General features: G+C 41.3%; 1 protein-coding gene across 1 annotated transcript; it reads right to left on the bottom strand.

Annotated features, from left to right (window-relative positions):
• Positions 1-9,901: 9,901 nt before the first annotated feature.
• Positions 9,902-15,603, bottom strand: LOC136513211 (uncharacterized). The gene is given in 5 exon segments (XM_066507201.1): positions 9,902-10,233; positions 10,755-11,157; positions 11,250-11,405; positions 14,932-15,189; positions 15,191-15,603. Coding segments are annotated over 4 exon segments (1,146 nt in total). The 5' UTR covers positions 15,521-15,603; the 3' UTR covers positions 9,902-10,233; position 10,755.
• Between the last annotated feature and the right edge of the window lie 6,263 nt (positions 15,604-21,866).

Genomic DNA, 21,866 nt, shown 5'->3' with positions numbered 1-21,866 from the left:
GCTCTGTAAACAGCGCGACTATCTCTTTTTCAACTCTATCTTCTTCACCCTTGCTCAAATGTGCCAATCACCAAGTGTATCACCTTGTGCACATGTGTTAGCATATTTTTATAAATGTTGTCAAGGGTGTTAGCACTCCACTAGATCCTAAATGCATATGCAATGAGTTAGAGCATCTAGTGGCACTTTGATAACCGCATTTTGATATGAGTTCCACCCCTCTTAATAGTACGGCTATCGATCCTAAATGTGATCACACTCGCTAAGTGTCTTGATCACCGAAACAAAAATGGCTCCTATAATTTTACCTTTGACTTGAGCCTTTTGTTTTTCTCTTTCTTCTTTTCCAAGTTTAAGCATTTGATCATCACCATGCCATCACCATTGTCATGATCTTCACCATTGCTTTATCACTTGGAGTAGTGCTGCCTATCTTATAATCATTTTGATAAACAAGGTTAGCACTTAGGGTTTCATCAATTAACCAAAACCAAACTAGAGCTTTCAATCTCCCCCTTTTTGGTAATTGATGACAACCCTTTCACAGATATATGAATTGAGATTTAATTGAATCCATGTTGCTTGCCCAAGCATATTTACCATGTGTAAAGGAATATGGACAAGTTTCATGAACTCCAAATGGTAGCAATTGCTCCCCCTACATATGTGCTAAGAGTTTAGATTGTAGCTTGCACATATGCTTAGATAGGAAATATAGGAGTCAATTTCTACCAAATGATGCTAAGGTATAAGAGATGGACCTTTGAAGCGTGATACCAATTAGAGTGCACCAATATACCATCCTTAGCATCATTAGTAACTAGACATACACAAAAACTAGAATACCCAGTGAGATCAACATTACATGCAAGGGTCTAGTTTCCATAGAATAAACATAAGTCTAGTTACTTAGCCTATATATGCTAGTTTTCCATTTCATCATTCAAACCTATAACTAGCATACATCACACAAGCATAGATATTGAAATTAAGAACTTGTACCATGCAAGCAAATAAATGAAATGTTCATTCAAATGCATCATACAAGTTTATGAGCTTGCTCCCCCTACTTGTGTGATCAAAATTTTAATTGATCTCTTTCCTTTATCATATCTCTCCCTATCACTCATATCTTTGTTTCTCTCCCCTTTGTCAACAATTAGCACAAAAGGTGAGCTCAAATTATAGATAGGTTGGGGCGAAACCATGTGAAAAGAGGATCATGTTTCAATGTGGTTCAATCTAGTTTACTTGTAAAAGATATTTAACTCGGTTTGATCCAAGGACAAGCTTCTTCACACCTCCAAATAAGGGTTATCCAAACACTAGGTTTATAAGCCCACAAACATGTCATATGCTACCACTAGATCATTTTAAACATACAAGCAATAGTGGTACCATACAAGCATCAAATTCATTTGATTTTCATGAATGAGCCTAGGCCATGATAGGAATGACTAGATGCACTAAACAAGTCCTTAGCAATGGATGGATGACATGTCAATCAACTTTACCTTGCTTTGCTCGAAGGAGAGGCATGTCATATAGTGGGGGTGCATCAACACATACTGGAGAAGTCAAGTATGTTCAATTCATTCCTTAGCTTGCAAAACCTCTTCTCATCAAGTGGCTTGGTGAATATATCGGCAAGTTGATCTTCGGTGCCCACACTCTCTATGCAAATATCCCCTTTTTGTTGGTGATCTCTTATGAAGTGATGATGGACATCTATATGCTTTGTTCTTGAGTGTTGAACCAGGTTGTTGGTGAGCTTTATGGCACTTTCATTGTCACATAGCAATGGCACTTGCTTGAACTTGATTCCAAAGTCACTCAAGGTAGCCTTTATCCAAAGTAATTAAGTACAACAACTACCGGCCAAAATGTACTCTGCTTCAGCGGTTGAAAGTGCTACACTATTTTGCTTCTTTGATGACCAAGACACAAGTGATCTTCCCAATAGTTGACATGTGCCCGATGTGCTCTTTCTCTCAACTTTGCATCCCACATAATTGGAATCCGAATATCCAATCAACTCAAATCTTGCTCCTTTGGGATACCATAATTCAATATGTTGTGTATGCTTCAAGTACCTCAATATTCTCTTAGTTGCCTTCAAATGACTTTCTCTTAGTGAGGCTTGAAATCTAGCACACATGCATATACTAAACATCACATCCGGCCTTGATGCGGTCACATAGAATAGGCTTCCAATCATAGACCGATACATCTTTTGATCCACCATATTGCCACTAGCATCACTATCTAAGCTTTCACTTGTCCCTATTGGTGTACTAATAGCTTTACTCACATCCATTTCAAACTTCTTGAGCATGTCCTTGATATACTTGCCTTGACTCACAAATGTGCCATTCTTCATTTGCTTGATTTGAAGAAACTCACTTGCCATCATCTTGCCAAACTCCTCACAAAATTCTTGATTTGTTGATCCAAAGATGATATCATCAACATAGATTTGCATTACAAACAAGTCATTTCTAAGCTTCTTGGTGAAGAGAGTGGTGTCAACCTTTCCCATCTTGAATCCTTTAGAGAGTAGGAAATTCCTCAATATCTCATACCATGCTCTAGGTGCTTGCTTCAATCCATACAAAGCCTTTCTCAACTTGTAAACATGATTGGGTTTCTTTTCATCTTCAAAACCGGGAGGTTGCTCAACATACACAAGCCCATTGATGTACCCATTGAGAAATGCACTTTTCACATCCATTTGGTACAACTTGATGTTGTTGGCACAAGCATAAGCTAGCAAGATCCTAATTGCTTCCAATCTTACAACCGGGGCATATGTTTCTCCAAAGTCAAGACCTTCAACTTGAGTGTAACCTTGAGCCACTAATCTTGCTTTGTTCCTTATTACTATCCCATCTTGATCTTGCTTGTTCCAAAAGACCCACTTGGTTCCAATCACATTATGATCCTTAGGCCTCTTAACTAAATCCCATACTTGGTTTCTTGTGAAGTTGTTTAGCTCTTCATGCATAGCATTGACCCAATCAACATTCCTCAAAGCTTCATCTATCTTCTTAGGTTCAATGGATGACACAAATGAGAAATGCTCACAAAATAAAGCCAATCTTGATCTTGTTTGCACACCTCTTGAAATATCACCAATGATAGTGTACAATGGATGATCTCTTGCAACATTGGTTGGTTGAAGCACTTGCACTTGATTGCTAGCATTTGATTGATCACTTGGTTGAGATGATAAACTAGCCATTTGTTGATCTTGCACATTGCCAACACTAGTGCTTGCTTGGATTTGATTATGAGAACCACTAGCTTGCACATTTGAGTTAGAGAGCACTTGGTTCTTGTCATCTTCAACATCAATCACCTCTCTAGGCCTTATATCACCAATGTCCATGTTCTTCATTGCATTGACCAATTGAGTGCCTCTTACATCATCTAGATTCTCATCTTCCTCTTAGGAACCATTTGTTTCATCAAATTCCAAATCATGAACCTCCTCAAGAGTACCACTAGCAAAATTCCAAACTCTATAAGCCTTGCTAGTAGTGGAGTAACCAAGCAAGAAACCTTCATCACATTTCTTTTCAAACTTACTCAATCTAGTGTCTTTCTTCAATATATAGCATTTACAACTAAAAACCCGAAAGTATGCTATGTTGGGCTTTCTTCCATTGAATAGCTCATAAGATGTCTTCTCCATCATGGGGTGATAATAGAGTCGATTGCTATAGTAGCAAGCCATGTTGATTGCTTTGGCCCAAAATGAATGACTCATATTGTACTCACTCAACATTGATCTTGCCATATCAATCAAGGTTCTATTCTTTCTTTCAACTAGCCCATTTGATTGAGGAGTATACTTAGCCGAGATTTGATGTCTAATTCCAAATTCATCACATAGCTCATCAATTCTAATGTTCTTGAACTCACTACCATTGTCACTTCTAACTTTCTTGATTGTTGTTTCAAACTCATTGTGAATGTCTTTGACAAATGATTTGAATGTTGCAAACACATCACTCTTGTCAACAAGAAAGAACACCCATGTGTATCTAGTGAAATCATCCACAATCACAAATCCATATTTGTTTCCACCAATGCTAGTGTATGTGGTTGGTCCAAACAAGTCCATATGCATCAACTCAAATGCCTTAGATGTGCTCATCATGCTCTTTTTAGGATGTGTGTTACCAACTTGCTTTTTGGCTTGACATGCACTACATAGTTTATCCTTCTTAAATGTGACATCTTTCAAGCCTCTAACTAAGTCATGCTTAATCAACTTGTTCAATTATTTCATTCCAACATGACCAAGCCTTCTATGCCATAACCAACCCATGCTAGACTTAGTGATCAAACATGTTGACAATTGAGCTTCTCTAGCATTGAAATCAACTAAGTATAGATTCTCATATCTAAATCCTTTGAATATCAAGTTAGAGCCATCTACACTTATGATCTCTACATCATCCACACCAAATATGCACTTGAAACCAAGATCACACAATTGAGCTACCGATAATAGATTGAAGTTCAAGCTCTCTACTAATAGCACATTGGAAATGTTCAAGTCATTGGATATTGCAATCTTACCAAGCCCTTTGATCTTGCCTTTGCCATTGTCACCAAATGTGATACTATCAATCTCATTTCTCTTGTTTTCATTGATTGAATTGAACATTCTTGGATCACCGGTCATGTGTTGTGTGCACCCACTATCAAGCACCCAATGCCTTCCTCCGGCTTTATAGTTTACCTACAAAAGAAGATCAATTCTTTTTAGGTACCCAAACTTGCTTGGGTCCTTGTAGGTTAGTTACCAAGGTCTTTGGTACCCAAATGGCCTTCTTCTTTGGGCCCACAATTGGTGTACCAATGAACTTAGCCTTTACACCATTGACACCCTTGTAAAGCATGTAACAAGAATCAAATTTGATTGAGGATACATTAGGTAGCTTGTTCTTGTTAGTCTTACAATTTTGCTCTATATGCCCAACTTACTTGCATCTATTGCAAAACCGACCATTGCCCTTCACAAAGCTAGCTTTGGAAGTGACAAAGGCCGCCTTGCCTTTCTTGGGGGTATAGCCTAATCCCTCTTTGTTGAGAGAAAACCTTTAGCTACCCAAGCACTTTAGCAAGCGGGCATCTCCACCATAGGCATTGCCTAAGGCACGAGTGAGCTCATTCACCTCCTTTTTGAGGGTCTCATTTTCCACTTTTAGTGAATTTTCACAAGTGAGACCATCACTCAAGGGTGAAGTGGAAGTGGTAGTGCTACAAGAAGTGTTAGTGGGAGCAACAAAAATAGATTCATCAATAAGGTCACATGTTATGATCACTTGCTCCTTCTTGGCTTCCTCCACTTTGACTTGCTCAATGAGAGAGGAGTGAGCCTTTTCAAGCTTAGAGTGAGCTTTGCCAAGCTTCTCATGAGCTTCCATTAGCCTCTCATGAGTGGCATTGAGCTCATCAAGGGCTTGCTCAAGAAATTTGACTTTCTTGTTCAATTCCTTGCACTCCTTTCTCTTCATCTCAAAGCAAGTATGCACTTGCTCACACATGTCCATGAGCTCCTCCTTGGAGTACTCCTCATCATCATCATCATCACTCCTATAAGCATCACTTTCACATTCATCATCATCACTCACATCATATTTTACCTTGGTAGATTTTGCCATGAGGCACATCGATGGAGTGTCGAAGATGGAGGGCTTGTTGTTGATGGCGATGCTTGCTAGTGCTCTCTTGATAGATTTCTTGTCATCATCACTAGAGCTATCACTATCCGAAGAGCCATCACTATCCCATGTGACCACATAACCTCCACCCTTCTTCTTTTGGAAGGTCATCCTCTTCTCCTTCTTCTCCTTCTTTTCTTTCTTATTCTCCTTGTGCTTCTTCTTCTCATCCTCATCATTGTCACTATTATATGGACAATTTGCTACTACATGATTGGGGCTCTTGCAATTATAGCATCTTCTCACATACTCTTTCTTCTTGGTGTGATCTCTTCTCTTTTTTGCACCATAGCCCTTCTTCTTCATGAATTTTCCCATCTTGCACACAAAGAGGGCCATAGCTTCATCATCAATATCACTAAGATCATCATCATCACTTGATTCTTTCTTGGACTTGCCCTTGTTCTTGGATGATGATGAGCTAGCCTTGAATGCTATACTCTTCTTCTTCTTGTCTTCTTCTTCCTTCTTGTCATCTTTGTCATCCCCTCCCTTTCCACACGGTATGTCTCTTGGGTCATGACATCACCTAGTACTTGGTTGGGAGTAATCTCCTTCAATCCTCCTCTTATGATGAGCAATCTCAACATTTCAAATCTTGGAGGTAGGCACATCAAGAACCGATGAGAGACATTATTATCCTTGATCTTCTCTCCCAATGCCTTCAAATCATTGACAATTACTTGCGAATGATGGAACATCTCCAGAATGCTCTCATCATCCTTCATCTTGAAACTTGTCAACTTGTCCTTGAGGATGTACAACTTAGCACTCTTCACCGCCGGTGTGCCCTCATATGTTTCCTCCAATCTTGTCCACACCTCATTTGCTCTTTCACAATCCTTGATTTGCTCAAACACTTTGGAATCAATGGCATTGTATATGGTGTTGAGGGCCATTGTGTTGCATTGCTTGTTGGTCTTATCTGGGTTGGTGGGATTGTCAGGATCAATGATAGCATAATCATTTTCGGTCACTTCCCATACTTGATCATTGATTGAACCAAGATACATCCGCATCTTTCCCTTCCAATAATCATAGCATGTGCCATCAAAGAACGGTGGTTTGCCCCCCACATGGTTGAACACAACTTGAGCCATAATTTGACACCGAGGTTGTTAAGCCTTCAATCAAACGGTGACCACAGCTCTGATACCACTTGAAAGGTCCTAATATGGCTAGAGGGGGGGTGAATAGCCTATTTAAAAATCTACAAATCAACTAGAGCAATTTGATTAGTATGACAAATAGCAAAATGCAAACTTGCTCTAGCTCTACAAGGGTTGCAAGCCACCTATCCAACAATTCTAGTTGCAATGATAGCTAGACACACAATTTGCTATGATACTACTCACTAAGAGCTCTCAATCTTTCTACTCTAAAGAGCTCCACTAAGCAAACTTAAATAGCAAAGCAAGCTCTCAAATCTAATTACACTAAAGAGCTTGCTACAACTAATTTGCAAGAATGTAAATGAGTGAGTAGGATGGTTATACCGCCGTGTAGAGAAATGAATCAATCACAAGATATATATGAAACCAATCACCGAGAGGATATCAAATGGCAAGAGACAACCGATTTTTCTCCCGACGCTCACGTGCTTGCCAACAAGCTAGTCCCCGTTGTGTTGACCAACACTTGGTGGTTTGGCAGCTAAGAGATGTTGCACAAACCTCGTCCTCACGATTGGACACCGCAAGAACCTACCCACAAGTGAGGTAACTCAATGACACGAGCAATTTACTAGAGTTACCTTTAGACACTCCGCCGAGGAAGGTACAACTCCCCTCACAATCACCAGAGACGGCCACGAACAATCACCAACTCGGGCCGATCCTCCACCGCTGCACCGAGCCGTGTAGGTGGTGGCAACCACCAAGAGTAACAAATGAAATCCGCAGCGCAACACGAACACCAAGTGCCTCTAGATGCAATCTCTTAAGCAATGCACTTGGATTCTCTCCCAATCTCACAAAGATGATGGATCAATGATGCAGATGAGTGGGAGGGCTTTGGCTAAGCTCACAAGGTTGCTATGTCAATGAAAATGTGCAAGAGAGTGAGCTTGAGCCGACCATGGGGCTTAAATAGAAGCCCCCCATGAAATAGAGCCGTTGGCTTAAATATTTTGCTGACTGCGCATCGACCAGACGCTCCGGTCATAATGCACCGGACGCTCCGGTCGTGAATACCGGATGCGCCCGGTCAGCCTACCGGACGTGTTCGGTAGCTCCCAGACTGCCATGTGTCCAGTTCAAACCAGCCTATCCGTTGCTGCCCATTCGCCGACGACCGGATGCTCATACCGGACGCACAAACATAATTGACCGGACGTTGAGCCGCCGAGTCCGATCGAGTCCAGTAAGCCACTAGGGCCGACCGGACGCGTCTGTTAGAAACTGACCGGACGCTAAGCCTCTGCGTTCGGTCGAGTACAGTAAGCACCCACCGACGACCGGACGTGTCCGGTCACACCGGATTGGACGCTGCCAGCGTCCGATTGACTGCTCTGCCGAACACTGCTTTTTCTGCTTCACATCGAACGCGTCCGGTCGCTGAGTACATCGCCAAATACCGGACGCGTCCGGTAGCTCTGTAAACAGCGCGACTAACTCTTTTTCAACTCTATCTTCTTCACCCTTGCTCAAATGTGCTAACCACCAAGTGTATCACCTTGTGCACATGTGTTAGCATATTTTCACAAATGTTGTCAAGGGTGTTAGCACTCCACTAGATCCTAAATGCATATGCAATGAGTTAGAGCATCTAGTGGCACTTTGATAACCGCATTTCGATACGAGTTCTACCCCTCTTAATAGTACGGCTATCGATCCTAAATGTGATCACACTCGATAAGTGTCTTGATCACCGAAACAAAAATGGCTCATACAATTTTACCTTTGCCTTGAGCCTTTTGTTTTTCTCTTTCTTCTTTTCCAAGTTTAAGCATTTGATCATCACTATGCCATCACCATTGTCATGATCTTCGTCATTGCTTTATCACTTGGAGTAGTGCTACCTATCTTATAATCACTTTGATAAACAAGGTTAGCACTTAGGGTTTCATCAATTAACCAAAACCAAATTAGAGCTTTCACCTAGGCCCACATGGCCCAGGCACCAACAACAGCAGCGGCGCCAGGAGGGCCGCCGCCAACGGTAGCAGCAGCAGCGCCACCTAGGGGAGGTGCACACAAGCAAGGGCAGATCCCCGCCGTTCCACTATCCATATCCGGAGGATCTCCAATAAGAATAGGATTAGCTAAGATAAGAAGTCCATATCTATAAGGACTTCCTTCATTAGATTACTTATGATGCAAGTCTACCCAGGGGTATAAGTAGAGAGGCTATGTACTTATTGGAATCAAGAAAGGATTGCCTCAAGGCTTATCTCCCCTTCCCCTCTCCCTCCTTCCTGTGTCGACCCTCTCCCTCTCTCCTGTCGCCATTGCCCTCTCCCTACGCCGCCGCCCACAACTCCCTCTCCAACCCTAGCCGCCACCCCCTAGGGCCCCTTCCTGTCAGGCTCTTACAAGCATATTGCTGTTTGGTACAATATTATCCTAAACCTATATATTATATATACGTGAATTATAGTATGTTGTTTAAGATATGAACTTGATTGCCAAATTAAATATACAATTATATGCGCTTATATTGTTATCTTTTTATAAGGCTAACCGAATATGCATGTAATAGTGTCACGCCTTCACACCTCTCTGAGATAGGAACAAAACAAATCCCACGGCGCTGGCTCAACCTTATATTCGCTCCTTATCAATAATAGCTTGCAACGCGGTTTTCTCACTCCCCTGCTCCAACCCACCCTCCCACCCCCCGAACAACCCCCACCTCCGATCCGTGCACTCCAAATCTAAACCATCGGCACCTTATGAGGTAGGTTGTCCTCCTCTAGATCTAAGCACATCAGGGCTAGGGTTATCGTGGTTAGGGACTGCATATAAAGTTCAGGGAGGCCGATTCACCGGTAGATGAAGAGGCGGCGTGAGGGGGGTGAGATATGTAGTTTGTGTTGGTGTCGGAAGAGGCTAGCGATGGTTTGCCACTAGAGCCCTGCAAGATCGGGTGTGGTAGATAGTAGTGAGCGGCCTCTATGGACCCACGTTACCAGGAATCAAATGTCCATCCAAAAGGGGCTGCTTTAGAACGGAAACAGATTACCATCACAAGAGTAACTGAGTAACTTAACCTAGCTTTGTGGAAATGCGTCTATTAGTTTACAACAATCAGAAGTTCACTCTATGAAGAAAAATAACTAACCAGAATGTTAGGGTGATTGGCAAGGTTTGATCCATGTCAACTATCGTCAGGTATGTCAGCCATACAACATATATTCATTTTACCTGCTGCAGTTCATACAGCAGCACAACAATTCGGAGCCACCTGCCATGTGCCTGGAAGAGGCTTCTCCCAATCAGCAAGCAAAGGTATCACACGCAGGAGTGATTCTAGACCTTCCCGTGCAAGCATTTACTGCCTGTGACAGAAAAGAAACACCCACCATTAGCTCGTCGGGTTGTGACTGTTCAGAAATAAAACACATGAGGATAAGCAGTGAAGCATAAAAAAATAAAAAACTATGTAATGGTTCCTTCTGTTTCATATTGTCCAAAAAAGTTGCATAATTTTGCAATTAACAGCATGGTTTGTGCACTTGGTGTGAAAGCTTCATTTGTAGAGCATATTCATCATGTAGAAAAATCAAACGCAGGTGAAGTGGAATCACACCCACCACCATATCAACCACAATTCCACGTGAATTGTCAAGTACTCCTTCCATTCCAAATTATTAGACGTTATGGCTTTTCTATATACGTTGCTTTAACTATGTATCTAGACATAGTGTATATCTAAGTGCATAAGCAAAACTATGTATCTAGAAAAGCCAAAAAGTCCTATAATTTGGAATGGAGGGAGATCGTCTCCAGCAATCCAAATTGCATTAGCTATCATGAAAAAACATTAGCAGCAAGACATAATTGTATAGGCCAATTGTACCTCAGGAATCTACAACGATTGGTGTCGGGATGGAGGCTTCATCTTTAGATACTTCAGCCATTGCATCTGAATGGATGTTATTTAGCACCGGCATCTCCTTCTCTCTCCAAATCGCATGAACTTCATCAGTTCGGAATCTTTGCGTAAATGTCGACTCCTCCAGGGGAGTGGTCACACCATGTGCATACGCCAGTAAACCAGTGTATGCAATCATTGCCCCATTGTCTATACAATAGCGGTCATCAGTTGCAAACAGCCTACCCCCTCTTTCTGAGCACATAATCCTCATCATCTCCTGTAAACGTTCGTTGCAACCGACGCCACCAACAATAAGAACGTCCTTTGAATCACAGTGCGCCATTGCACGTTCAGTAATTTCAACAAGCATGGCGAAGACAGTTTCCTGCGCAAATTATGATTTTCATCAGTGTCGCTGTCAACATAGCATAACCAATTATTATCCATAAGGGGGAAAAGTTAAGAGCATGCGAGTACCTGCAATGAGTAGCATAGGTCTGCAGGTGTGCACTCATTAGTTTTAAGCTTTTCAATCGCCGTAGCTTCAATAAAACTCAATATGCCACTAAATGACACATCCATACCCTTCACAACATAAGGGAGATCAATGAATTTTTCTCCCTTCTTTGCAAGCTGGACAAGGAAAATAAATATGGTACATTAAGAAACCAAACTCAAGGATGAGAAAAGAATGTGCCATGTTGTACAAAGACATAAATCTGTTCAAAGAGAAAATGTCTTCAAAACAAACAAACAAAAAACAAGAAGAAAAATGCTAATGGTGACAGCCTGACAGGTAGTACAATAATGAAGGTAGAATGGTAGATGACAATATCATGTGGAATGTGGAACTACCTCAGAAGTACTCTCTTGAAAGATTCACACAGACAGAATCCATATTGTTGCCAATGTTAATAATAAAGCATTAAGAATTATACCATGATTTACCACTCCTGAAATAAATCCTGTTTGTTAAACAAGTTAAATTGCTAATCAAGGTGAGAGGTTTCCAGTTTCCACAACTTAAAGCTAAGGGGGTGTACCCAGTGCAGAGAGCTCCCGCTCTGTGCGGGGTCTGGGGAAGGGTGTCAGGTGGCAAGCCTTACCCTCGCCTAACATAACTGAAATATTTGTGAATAGGCAACAACAGAAAAACAGCATGAAGAGGCCAAAAAACAGTAAGATATGTAACATTGTAACTTGACCAAGATTCTCTTTGACGTGATGGCAGGAATCCCCAATATTGCCTATGATACGAACATGGAGTAAAATAAGATAGCACTGAAGAACTTCAAAGCTATGTGGAATGGGCCTCTCATGATTATGATTTCAGCATAGCTAAAAGTTAAAGATAATCAGTTTTCTAGAAGGAAGCCACCTGGGTCGCCAAGGCACTGGGCGCTACTCAGCCACCACAATTTAGCCATAAGTGGTGATCCTAATAGGATGGTGACCAAAAAACTCCTAGCTCGAGAACTAGTCCAGCAAGGCAGCAGTCCAAGTAAGGTGGGTAGGCAGACAATGCAGTTCTATACTTCTAGTTAGAGCAAGCAGGTACCAGTAGTAGTCAAAATGAAAAAAATTATGACAAAGGAAAATGCTTAAACCTTGAGTAAGATGAATCCTTAATGTTAAGAATAATAAAACCATAGGAACCACGACTTTGATTTTAGTTGCGAATATGAAGGGAAGTAATAAGTATACAGTAACAGTAACTATCCTCTAGGATCAAGTAAGAAGTGAACTGTCTTGGAAGAGAACTGAATTAGCAGCATTTCAGGCTTTCATGAAGGAGACTCTATAGTTTGGCCCAACTTTGATCAGAACAAATAGCAAAATGCTTTTATGAGCTTATTTTTAAAAAAAAAAACATCCTGTCAAAACTAAGTGTTGTTCAGAACAGATGCAATGCTGCATGGTCACAAAGACACTATCTTGACCATTAATTACTAATATAAAGCCTGCTAATTTATCAGTGCTAAATATATAAAGCTTACAATATTCCTTTTGAAGACAAATCTAGACATGCCCATTTTCAAAAGTTTCATAAAAATATTTGAAAATATATTGGTGATCAAAGGATTGAATGCATTAACTGTAGACGACCCAAAAATGACACTTATTTTGGCCGATGGGCATACAGCTGTAATAAATAATCAAAATTATGACTGGGATTAAGCAAAATCCCTTTACTGTGTCTCACTGGTTGTGGTGATTCCATGAAAGAATAACACCATATAAAACAATATTACTTATATAATCACTGCTCAGATCACAGACCATTTACAGTTTACCATGCTTTCAGCCAATCCTACAGACCAATGTATACCTAACTACCATCCTAACACACACCTTTCCACGAGAGCAGGGCCCATCATGCCACCCGTAGACAACGATCAACCTCCAAAACATAGCTAACCCAATGATGACATGCAGCACAGGGATAATCAGAATGTACAGACCCTTGTAACATTCAGATGCAAAGTTGCAATGCAAACATAAGTATAAATAAAAAACTATCATGCACTGATGTTAGTGATGTATCCGATGACATGTCAATCAGCAATCCAGAAACAGAGTGTAGCATAGCTTCTAGTACATTTACAGAGAGATAAATTAAGCAGATATTGCCCTTGACTAAGAAGACCCTTATGGCTTATATGGTTTTTTTTCTCGAACCACATGGCTTATATGCTTACGCTACGCATAAAGCTCCAACCTGTTTAGCCTATCTCCACCTTCAACTAGCCTCTAAGTTGAAGTTGAATCCGAACATAGGCCAAACAAATTGGGACTTCCTTGGGATTATCCTATAAGCTCAAGCCCTCTATATCCAGGGATAAAATGGGAAGGCTTCCAGGGCTCAAAAGCCTATTATCCCTCCATCTACATGGAAACACACAACCCATTATTGCACAGTGTCATCCAGCATGGTTACATGCAGCATATGAAATAACATCTGCTCCCTCCCACTCAAATAAATTAGCACATACAGCCAACCCAAACACCATCCCAATACATGCAGCCCACTTCAAACAGTCAGCTAAATTTAGTCTCAACATAGTCTAATAAAGGATTGAGAAATAACGGAACATACATAATCTTGGGATGAAGCTAATTATGATCCCATTACAGGTCAAAGTGCCTAAACGACCAAACAACCCAATGGATGCACTCGACCTGGACATGATCATACAATAATAGGGTGTTTGGTTTGAGGAATCAAACCATCCTAGATGAGGTAGTGCAGCATGAGTCCATTCCTAACTAAAATTTGGCGGAATGACTCCATTCCTCATACTAGTACTAACTATTAGCTTGTGAGGACTAAGGTGATGATGCATCAACCTATTCCATTCCACAAACCAAACAAAAAAAGTGTGGAATGGGTAGATGATGGACTCTTTCCTCAAACCAAACACCCTATACATGTTCTTCAGCTGTATATAAAAAGCTAAATTCTGTTTGGCTGATTGTATGAGATGGCAAAATAGCACTGAGATAGTTTTGACTACCTACATGTGTTAGTTCAAGAGAAAATGAGGAAACACAAGTGATCACATAGACTGAATAAATCCATGGAGAACATCGTTACGCAAGCATTGTCACACAAAACAACAAAGGATCTGCCCAGCATATTGTATAGCTCAATACAAAAATATAACCATATGATCCCTACAATGTTTCAACCAAACATAGAAAAGTAATCTTGCCCACACGTACAACAACCCGACTGGTTTGACAGAGTCGACAAACTAGCCACTAAATGCACAGCCAGCATAAGTTAAACTGCCTAAGAATTTCATTGTGTGGGTCAATTGTTCAATAAAATACTAGTGATTTGCCACCCAAGGCTCCACTGATAGCTAGTGGTCTGCCAACCAAATACTAGTGGCTAGGATCAGTAGAAAGCTCAAGAGGCACCGAAAAGCTCCACCAATAGCTCCCAGACTCATAAACACCCTTACATACTAAAGTCCTCATGGTTTGCCACCCAAGGCATTTACATGTATGTGATGTAGTGGCTAATGGTGACAAGGCTTCGTGCTAGAAAAACACGAGCACAAACCAGCATCTATGTGCATGTACAGCTAGAATTAAAACAACATTAAGCCACAGCTATTGGATAACCAAACTGGCATTTGATCGAACAGTTTACCTGCTCGATGTTATAGCCGGGGCTAGGGTCATTGGAGAGCTCAAGGACCCTGGCGAACCGGTCAAGGCAGTTCCCGACGGCGATATCAATCGTTTCCCCAAAGATCCTGTACCTCCCCTCGCTGTAGGCGATAACCTGCGTGTTTCCCCCGGAGACGTAGAGCACGACGGGGTCGACGGCCCCAGTGACCGCGCGGCCCATCTCGATGTGCGCAACGCAGTGGTTGACCGCCACGAGCGGCTTCCTCCAGAGCAGGGCAGAGCGCGCGGGCGGCCGCGGCGGCGACCTGGAGAGGCCCGCCCATGCCGGGGCCTTTAGTGTAGCAGACGCACGCGAGGTCGGCGGGGGCCACGCCGGCCTCGGCGAGTGCGGCGCGGAGGAGAGGCAGGAGGTGCGCGAGGTGGTGCTGCGCGGTCTCCCGGGGAAGGAAGCCATGGCCCGGCGGGGTCACGTAGGTGTGCCGCGGGTTTGAGAGGATGTCCCCCGACAGGGAGACCACGCCGATGCCGATCTTGTTCGCCGACGACTCCAGCCCCAGTGCCAGCGGGCCCGCGGGACGGCGGTTCGCCAGAGACGGCGACGAGGACATGGCGGCGGCGGCGGCGCGAGGGTTTTGGGGGTTTGTGGAAGACGAATGGGGAAAGCTGGCTCGCGTCGACTGCGAAACGTGACAGTGTAGGAGAAACAGGGCCAATTTCAGCCTATTGAACTTGCTCTCTCAGGGCCCATATAATCTCATCATAGTAGCTCGGCCCAGTGGCCCGCTTGAGAGTCTTGCTTCTTTTTAGCAGAAATCTAATTCTTTTTAACGAATTTCTCCATTCCTTCTAGCTAACTAAATATAACTTCTATTTTCAGTTTGCATTTGTTCGTCAGATGGATGAATCCATGCTCTTTTTGATGATTCCACTGAGAAGGTAGTTTGCACCCAATATTTTCCTGTAAGTTCATGCATATATGAATTGCTACAGCTCTATTCCCATCCTGTTAGTATTTCATTGAAATGTTTATGCCCTGTTTAAATGAGAAGTACTTTTGGAGTGATGGAGAATTAACCATCTATTAAGTTACATGACGTTCCATTGTCTGCATGAGATTGAATATGGTTATTTCTTTTTATGAGCCTCATGATACACCTGAAAAGGATAAAATAGTTGTGATTGTGAATAAGCAAGGGCTGGTCACTGAAAGGTTGCTCTCCTTCCCTAAAAATAGCTTTGTATGGTTTATTGCTGATTATGGCTTATCCATTTCTGAGGACAAGCATACAATGCCTCCACAAATATGAGCCAACAGTTTTGCCTCCACAAAGATGAGAGAACAGTTTTTTTTTTTTTTTTTGAGGTTAAGCCATTCGGCAAGCTTTATTGATTCGAGAGAATAGTTACATCGTTTACAAGTAATTGGCGAATAGATGTAGGGGGATCATCTATCTAAACACAAGAGCTTTTCTCTAACATTGCTTGCCTAGCCAACTAATGAGCTACTGAATTACTCTCCCTATTACAGTGGCTAATAGAAATTGCGGCAAAATCCGCCCGGAGCAGACAACATTCATCGTATATTGCTGCCGAAGCCGTAGGTGAAACCTCCACCTAGCATTGTATCAACCACCTCCATACAATCAGCTTGGATTTGCACCCGATTGGAACAGTTTGATGGGCTGAAGTCATTGATTTTGAGTGAAACCCCAAATGATTTGTATATCCATCGCTCAGTCAACTATTCCAGTCAGAGGTTGCTCAAAAAAAAAACTATTCCAGTCAGAGGTTGTTTCCGCTACAAAGAGGATTAGTTTTTTTTTGTTATTAAAAAAGAGCATTAGTTTTATTAGTGATTTTTTTTTCTATCATTTCAGTTGGATTGTACATACTGTGTGGGTGCTTCTTGTGGAAACAAAGATGCACTGCTCCAGGAGTACTACTATATAATTCTTGTTACCGCCTTTGTGATTACGTACGTCAAATGATCACATGTTTCATTCTATGACTACTCTTTACAATTTGGTAGTAACCTGCAAAATCTCACCCCCTGTCCTGTTAATATTTTTTGCCACTCAAAGTAGAAAGAAATGATGGAAGGTTCTTGAGGCTGGATTCTGGAAACTTGCACGACTTGACCTTGGCCTAATAATCTGCTTTCCCATCTTTATTGACTTGAATCTTGCGCACCATCAGGTCGATCTAAGCCCGCGGTTTGTAGGAAATACTGAATATGATGGTGTGACAAATTTGACTGCACTTCTTTGGTTCATGTGCCTTAATCACCCTACCCAGGCGGGAGTAGAAGGCAATTCAAATGAGGCTTGTGTCGAGATTCATCCGGTTTTGATCCACATAGATAACTAAACGACCTGCCAATATATGCGCTGTTTCCATTGTCGTCGTGTTTGCATTGCCAGCACATCCGTCAGAAATTCAGACAAGGGAAAACGTTAGCCGAATTTGCAGCTGAGGATTCTGATCTAATGCTCATGCTCCTGTTGACGATCATATGGTACTTCCATATGCATATATATACAATATCGTTGGCCGTGTGCAATTTCAATTTCCCTTGAGGAATCTTTTCTTTAACAAAAAGGTCAATTGGAAGTTTATTCCAACATCTGGATTCTGGAACACATGTACCGGACGAACTGGATGCCCTGCAGGCCCAGCCCACGGATACTGAACGTCTTCTAGATTAATATGACTGTGACAACAGAAAACAATCCCATGCTCGTGTTTCTTGCCCGTGTTGCAACGCTTCTGAACTCTGACTGCGGACTGCGGTGATGTCATGTGACAGGAAAAGAGGCACGCGGTTCACACCTGGCTGGCTTTGGTTTTGTTTGAGGAAGAAGCCTGGAAGCTCGGTAGTTGCGTGCACAAGACAAAGGCAGAGGCAGGCGAACGCGAAGGAAAGCTGGTGTTCGTGGACGGTTGGTTGGTCCCCGGGTCAAGAAAGAAACTGCGGCTCCGGTTGGTGGGAGGCGCCGGCGTTTCTCAGCAGCGGCAGCGGCAGCGGCAGCGGCAGCCGAGCAGAGCCCCATGGGTTTAGAAGCCTTGTCTCTTTTTTGAGCGGAAAAAGAGAGAGAGAGAGAGAGAAGAAGGAAGTCTCGTCTCTTCGTCTTCCAGGCGTGAAGATCTCGCTTTCATTTGGGTCAAAGTATCACGAGAATTTCTGATACATGGTTACGCTTATCGCCGTACATCTGGGGATACAAAACCCTGGTCCCTGGGTGGGTGGGTGGGTGTGGCTCGTTACATTTGGCTCCAGAAGAAAGTAGTACAAAATTGATGTGGTTTCTGTGACTTCTATGGCCTCTTCTCTTTTTTCTTTTTCCTATCTCACTGATGTAGGGATTGAATGTTCACCCTCTAAAAATGTCATGTTGGGTCACATTATGCAGCTAGCACCATCACAGCATCACTTTCTTCTTATTATTTGGAAAATAAAAAGAAAAGGAGTGCATGCATCAATTGTCTCTCCGCATGGAGCTTCTTGTCACTTGTCAAGCGCAATTCTAAGGAGTCCACTGAGCTTTCAATGCCACTGTGACACATACTCTAGAACATGAGAAATAGGAGAATTTTCCAACGAAGAAACCTCTCATGGGTCGAGATGGCAGTAGAATGAAGACATTTTGTAGCGAAGGAGATTTTCTTGTTTGTTTCCCCTCTATTGACGATTTTCGTTGTACTCTCTTTTTTTAGATAAAAGATACAAAATCCAGCCTCTACATCCACTTAAAATATACACAACCAAAAGTTACATGAGCTCTTAGGCTCAATCTTCTGCCGAAATTCCTGTTGTCACCTTCAAATAAGGCGCTGTCCCTTTTTACATTTATATATGGTGGTCATATTCGTTTGGCTTTAGATGTGCATACTTCCTCGTATAGTAGTTGATAGAATTATTACATCTAAGTGTTTCCTAAATCAAAGTTTTCTAATTTTGAGCATCAATATATATAAATAGATTGACATAGCCAACCTTGTTTATATTGTCAATCTATATGCTTTTAATATTGGCTCAGTGGATCCAATTTACTCCCTCCGTTTTCTTTACATGTCACATTAGCTTTGTTCGAAGTCAAACATTATTATCTTTGACGGACCATTTTAAAAAAAAATCTTAGTTTCAAAACATATGAATTATACATTATGAAAGTATTTCTTATAGTGAATCTAAAAATATAAATCTTATGACATGAATCTATATAATTGTTTTGAAATTAATGATCAAAGCTAATATGACATCTAATAAAAAACGGAGGGTGTACAAGTTGGGAAACATCGTTGACGTTTATGTGCGTTCCAATGAGCAACCATTAACCTAGAGCCACAACAGGCAAGCTTCGCTTTTCCTCGGCTATGAGAACACAACAGCCCATTTAATTACTTAGACCAGTAGCATAATCCAAGCAACGGCGTTTGTTGTTAGAGCAAGTATAATAGCAGGCTGTAAGCCGACTAAATGCTGAGGTGGAGGAGAGAGGGGAGAAGCGGGTTGTAAGCTTACAGCCGGCTTGGGCACAAGAACCAAGAAAGTCTGTGAGAGAGACAAGTGAGCCATATATTAACTATAAAGAGCTAACTACTGTATGAGTGGGCTGAGAGAAGGCTACAAGGAACCTTACAGCCAGCAAGCCGGCTGTATTATTAGCCTTGCTCTTAGCAGGAATCCTCCATAGTATACTCCGTCTCCCAGTGGAACACTTTTACAAGAACTTTGCATTGTCATTTGCGACGGCGGCGGCGTGTAGCCGCAATCACGAAGTTAATGGAACCAATCAAAATGCTCGCGTCACAAAAACAAATATTTGTGAAAAGCATAGCTTTCAAAACAATATAAGCCGGTGACGTGGCACGCTGTCTGCCCGTGGTTTGGGCGCAGGTTTCATATAGAAAGATATTAATTCTCACAAAAGTAATATATTTTTTGACACAAGAACAAGTGGATGGTACAAGACACATATTTAGTAAACAATATATATGGTGTATAAAATTCTGAAGAAACAATGATTTGGTGAGTCCTAGACACGGTGCAGTATTTCTAGTAGAAATGTGGCAGAAGCGCAGATTGGTTATATACGAGATGAATGATTTTTAATGTTGACTGTCAGCTAAAGCAACCTAGTGATAGCACCATCAAGTGTACGATAATAAAAAGAACATGCAAGGTTCTTTTGTTTGTATATGAGGGGTGGTAATTCTAAAAAAGATCAAAAAAGAAATGTGAGAATGTATTTACAGATGTGAAAAAGGTCAATATCTCTCTGTCTGTGTTCGTAATGCATTCATTGGATGATGTGCGTGGTGTGTTTCATTGCATCACCTTAAACAAAGAAAGCGCAAATTAAGTTTACTTCTTAACAACTTTCTAGCTACAACTTATTTATGAGGAACAGGAGTGTTACGGTGCTTGACCTAATAACAAAGACAAGTTACGAATTGTGATTATTTAAAGGTTTGTTGGAACAGCGGCGAGCTACTCGGCCGGAATATTACCGCACTCGATTTTATGTAGTCGTTGCTTTAGAAACGATTTGTAGAGCGGTCAAAAACTAGTTTCTATATATGTGTGGTTTTCAAAACTAATTCTATACCATGTGTGAGGCGGATTTCTAACCGTCTCTGAAAATGCATTTTCAGGAGACGATTGTCTTAAGCCAACTATGGCAGAAAATGCATTTCCAAGGGCAGTTGCCTTAAGAGGCTTTAGCCAACCATTCTACAAACGGATTTCAAGGACTGGTTTGTTTCGAATCATCTACCACTTAAAATTAAAAGTAGATTGAATTTGTGATTTAGTCGATTGTACTATGCTCAATCAGTTGTGGCCCTTTATATATCTAGGGTAGGGTGGAATTACCTATGGGAGGACGAAATTCATTGCAAATCACATCAAAATACAACTCAAATGTAAAGCTGACAGGGAAATCCGGCCTAGGTCGGTTTGAAAAGTACCAAAACCACCTTTGGTGGAACTTCTCAGAAGCATATTTTCTCATTTGAACTCCAAATATATATATGCATTTTGATCATCTCGACAAGGGAACACAATGGTGAAGTCCAATTTGCAATTTGAGCAAGTTGAAAAAATGGCCCAGGCCAGTTTGTGCTGGTTTTGAAATGAAAACTTCCACGAAATCACATTTTTGTCATCCAGACTCCAAATTGAATGTTCTATATATGTTTTTCAATTGTCTTGATGAGTCCTTCATCATGCGTTATATTTAACAAAGTACCAAAACCGTTTTAGGCTATCTTTTAAACCGCTACAAGTTTGTTTTTGCTGAAAATCCTAGGATTGCCTCCATCTGTGCAATTTCAGTTTTGAACACTTACTTTCCATCGTTTCCAGCCCAACCTAGCCTCCATGCAAAAATTCGGCTCTTCTCAGGTACTGGTACTACTACTGAATACGTAATCATTGTCATTGAAACCGATAGTGAAAATATATCACTATCAGTTCATGGATACACCCGGCAGTGATAGGTAGGTTTCTACTACTAGTTCGTGGCTATAACTGACCGTGATAGGCAGTGAAAACCTAACTATCATCTCGGTTCGTAACTATCTATCACTTGTTTTGCATAAAATTCATAAAAAGAGTTAGATCAAGACAAACTTTATACCAAAATTGTGGAGTTTAAAGAGATCTAAAACTTTGTAGTTGATAACTTTTTTTTATTTGAGATGGTTTATATGTCCAAATATTTAATATAAGTTATCGGATCAGATTTCAAATAGTTGACAATGTCGTATTAAGACAATATCAACATGAAAGTTGTAGCACCCAATGAGATCTATAACTTTATAGTTAACAACCTTTTCATTTAAGATTGTTTAGAGTGTCAAGTATGTAATATAAGATTTATAATTGTGTAATTAAAAGAATAGCATTGGTTATATAACCATAGATGATGTATAGTTGACATGGTATGTATG

Source organism: Miscanthus floridulus, chromosome 16 (assembly GCF_019320115.1).
Source record: "Miscanthus floridulus cultivar M001 chromosome 16, ASM1932011v1, whole genome shotgun sequence".
Lineage (NCBI taxonomy): Eukaryota > Viridiplantae > Streptophyta > Magnoliopsida > Poales > Poaceae > Miscanthus > Miscanthus floridulus.
Note: the sequence above shows the minus strand (reverse complement) of the source record. Positions and strands in the feature narration are given on the sequence as shown.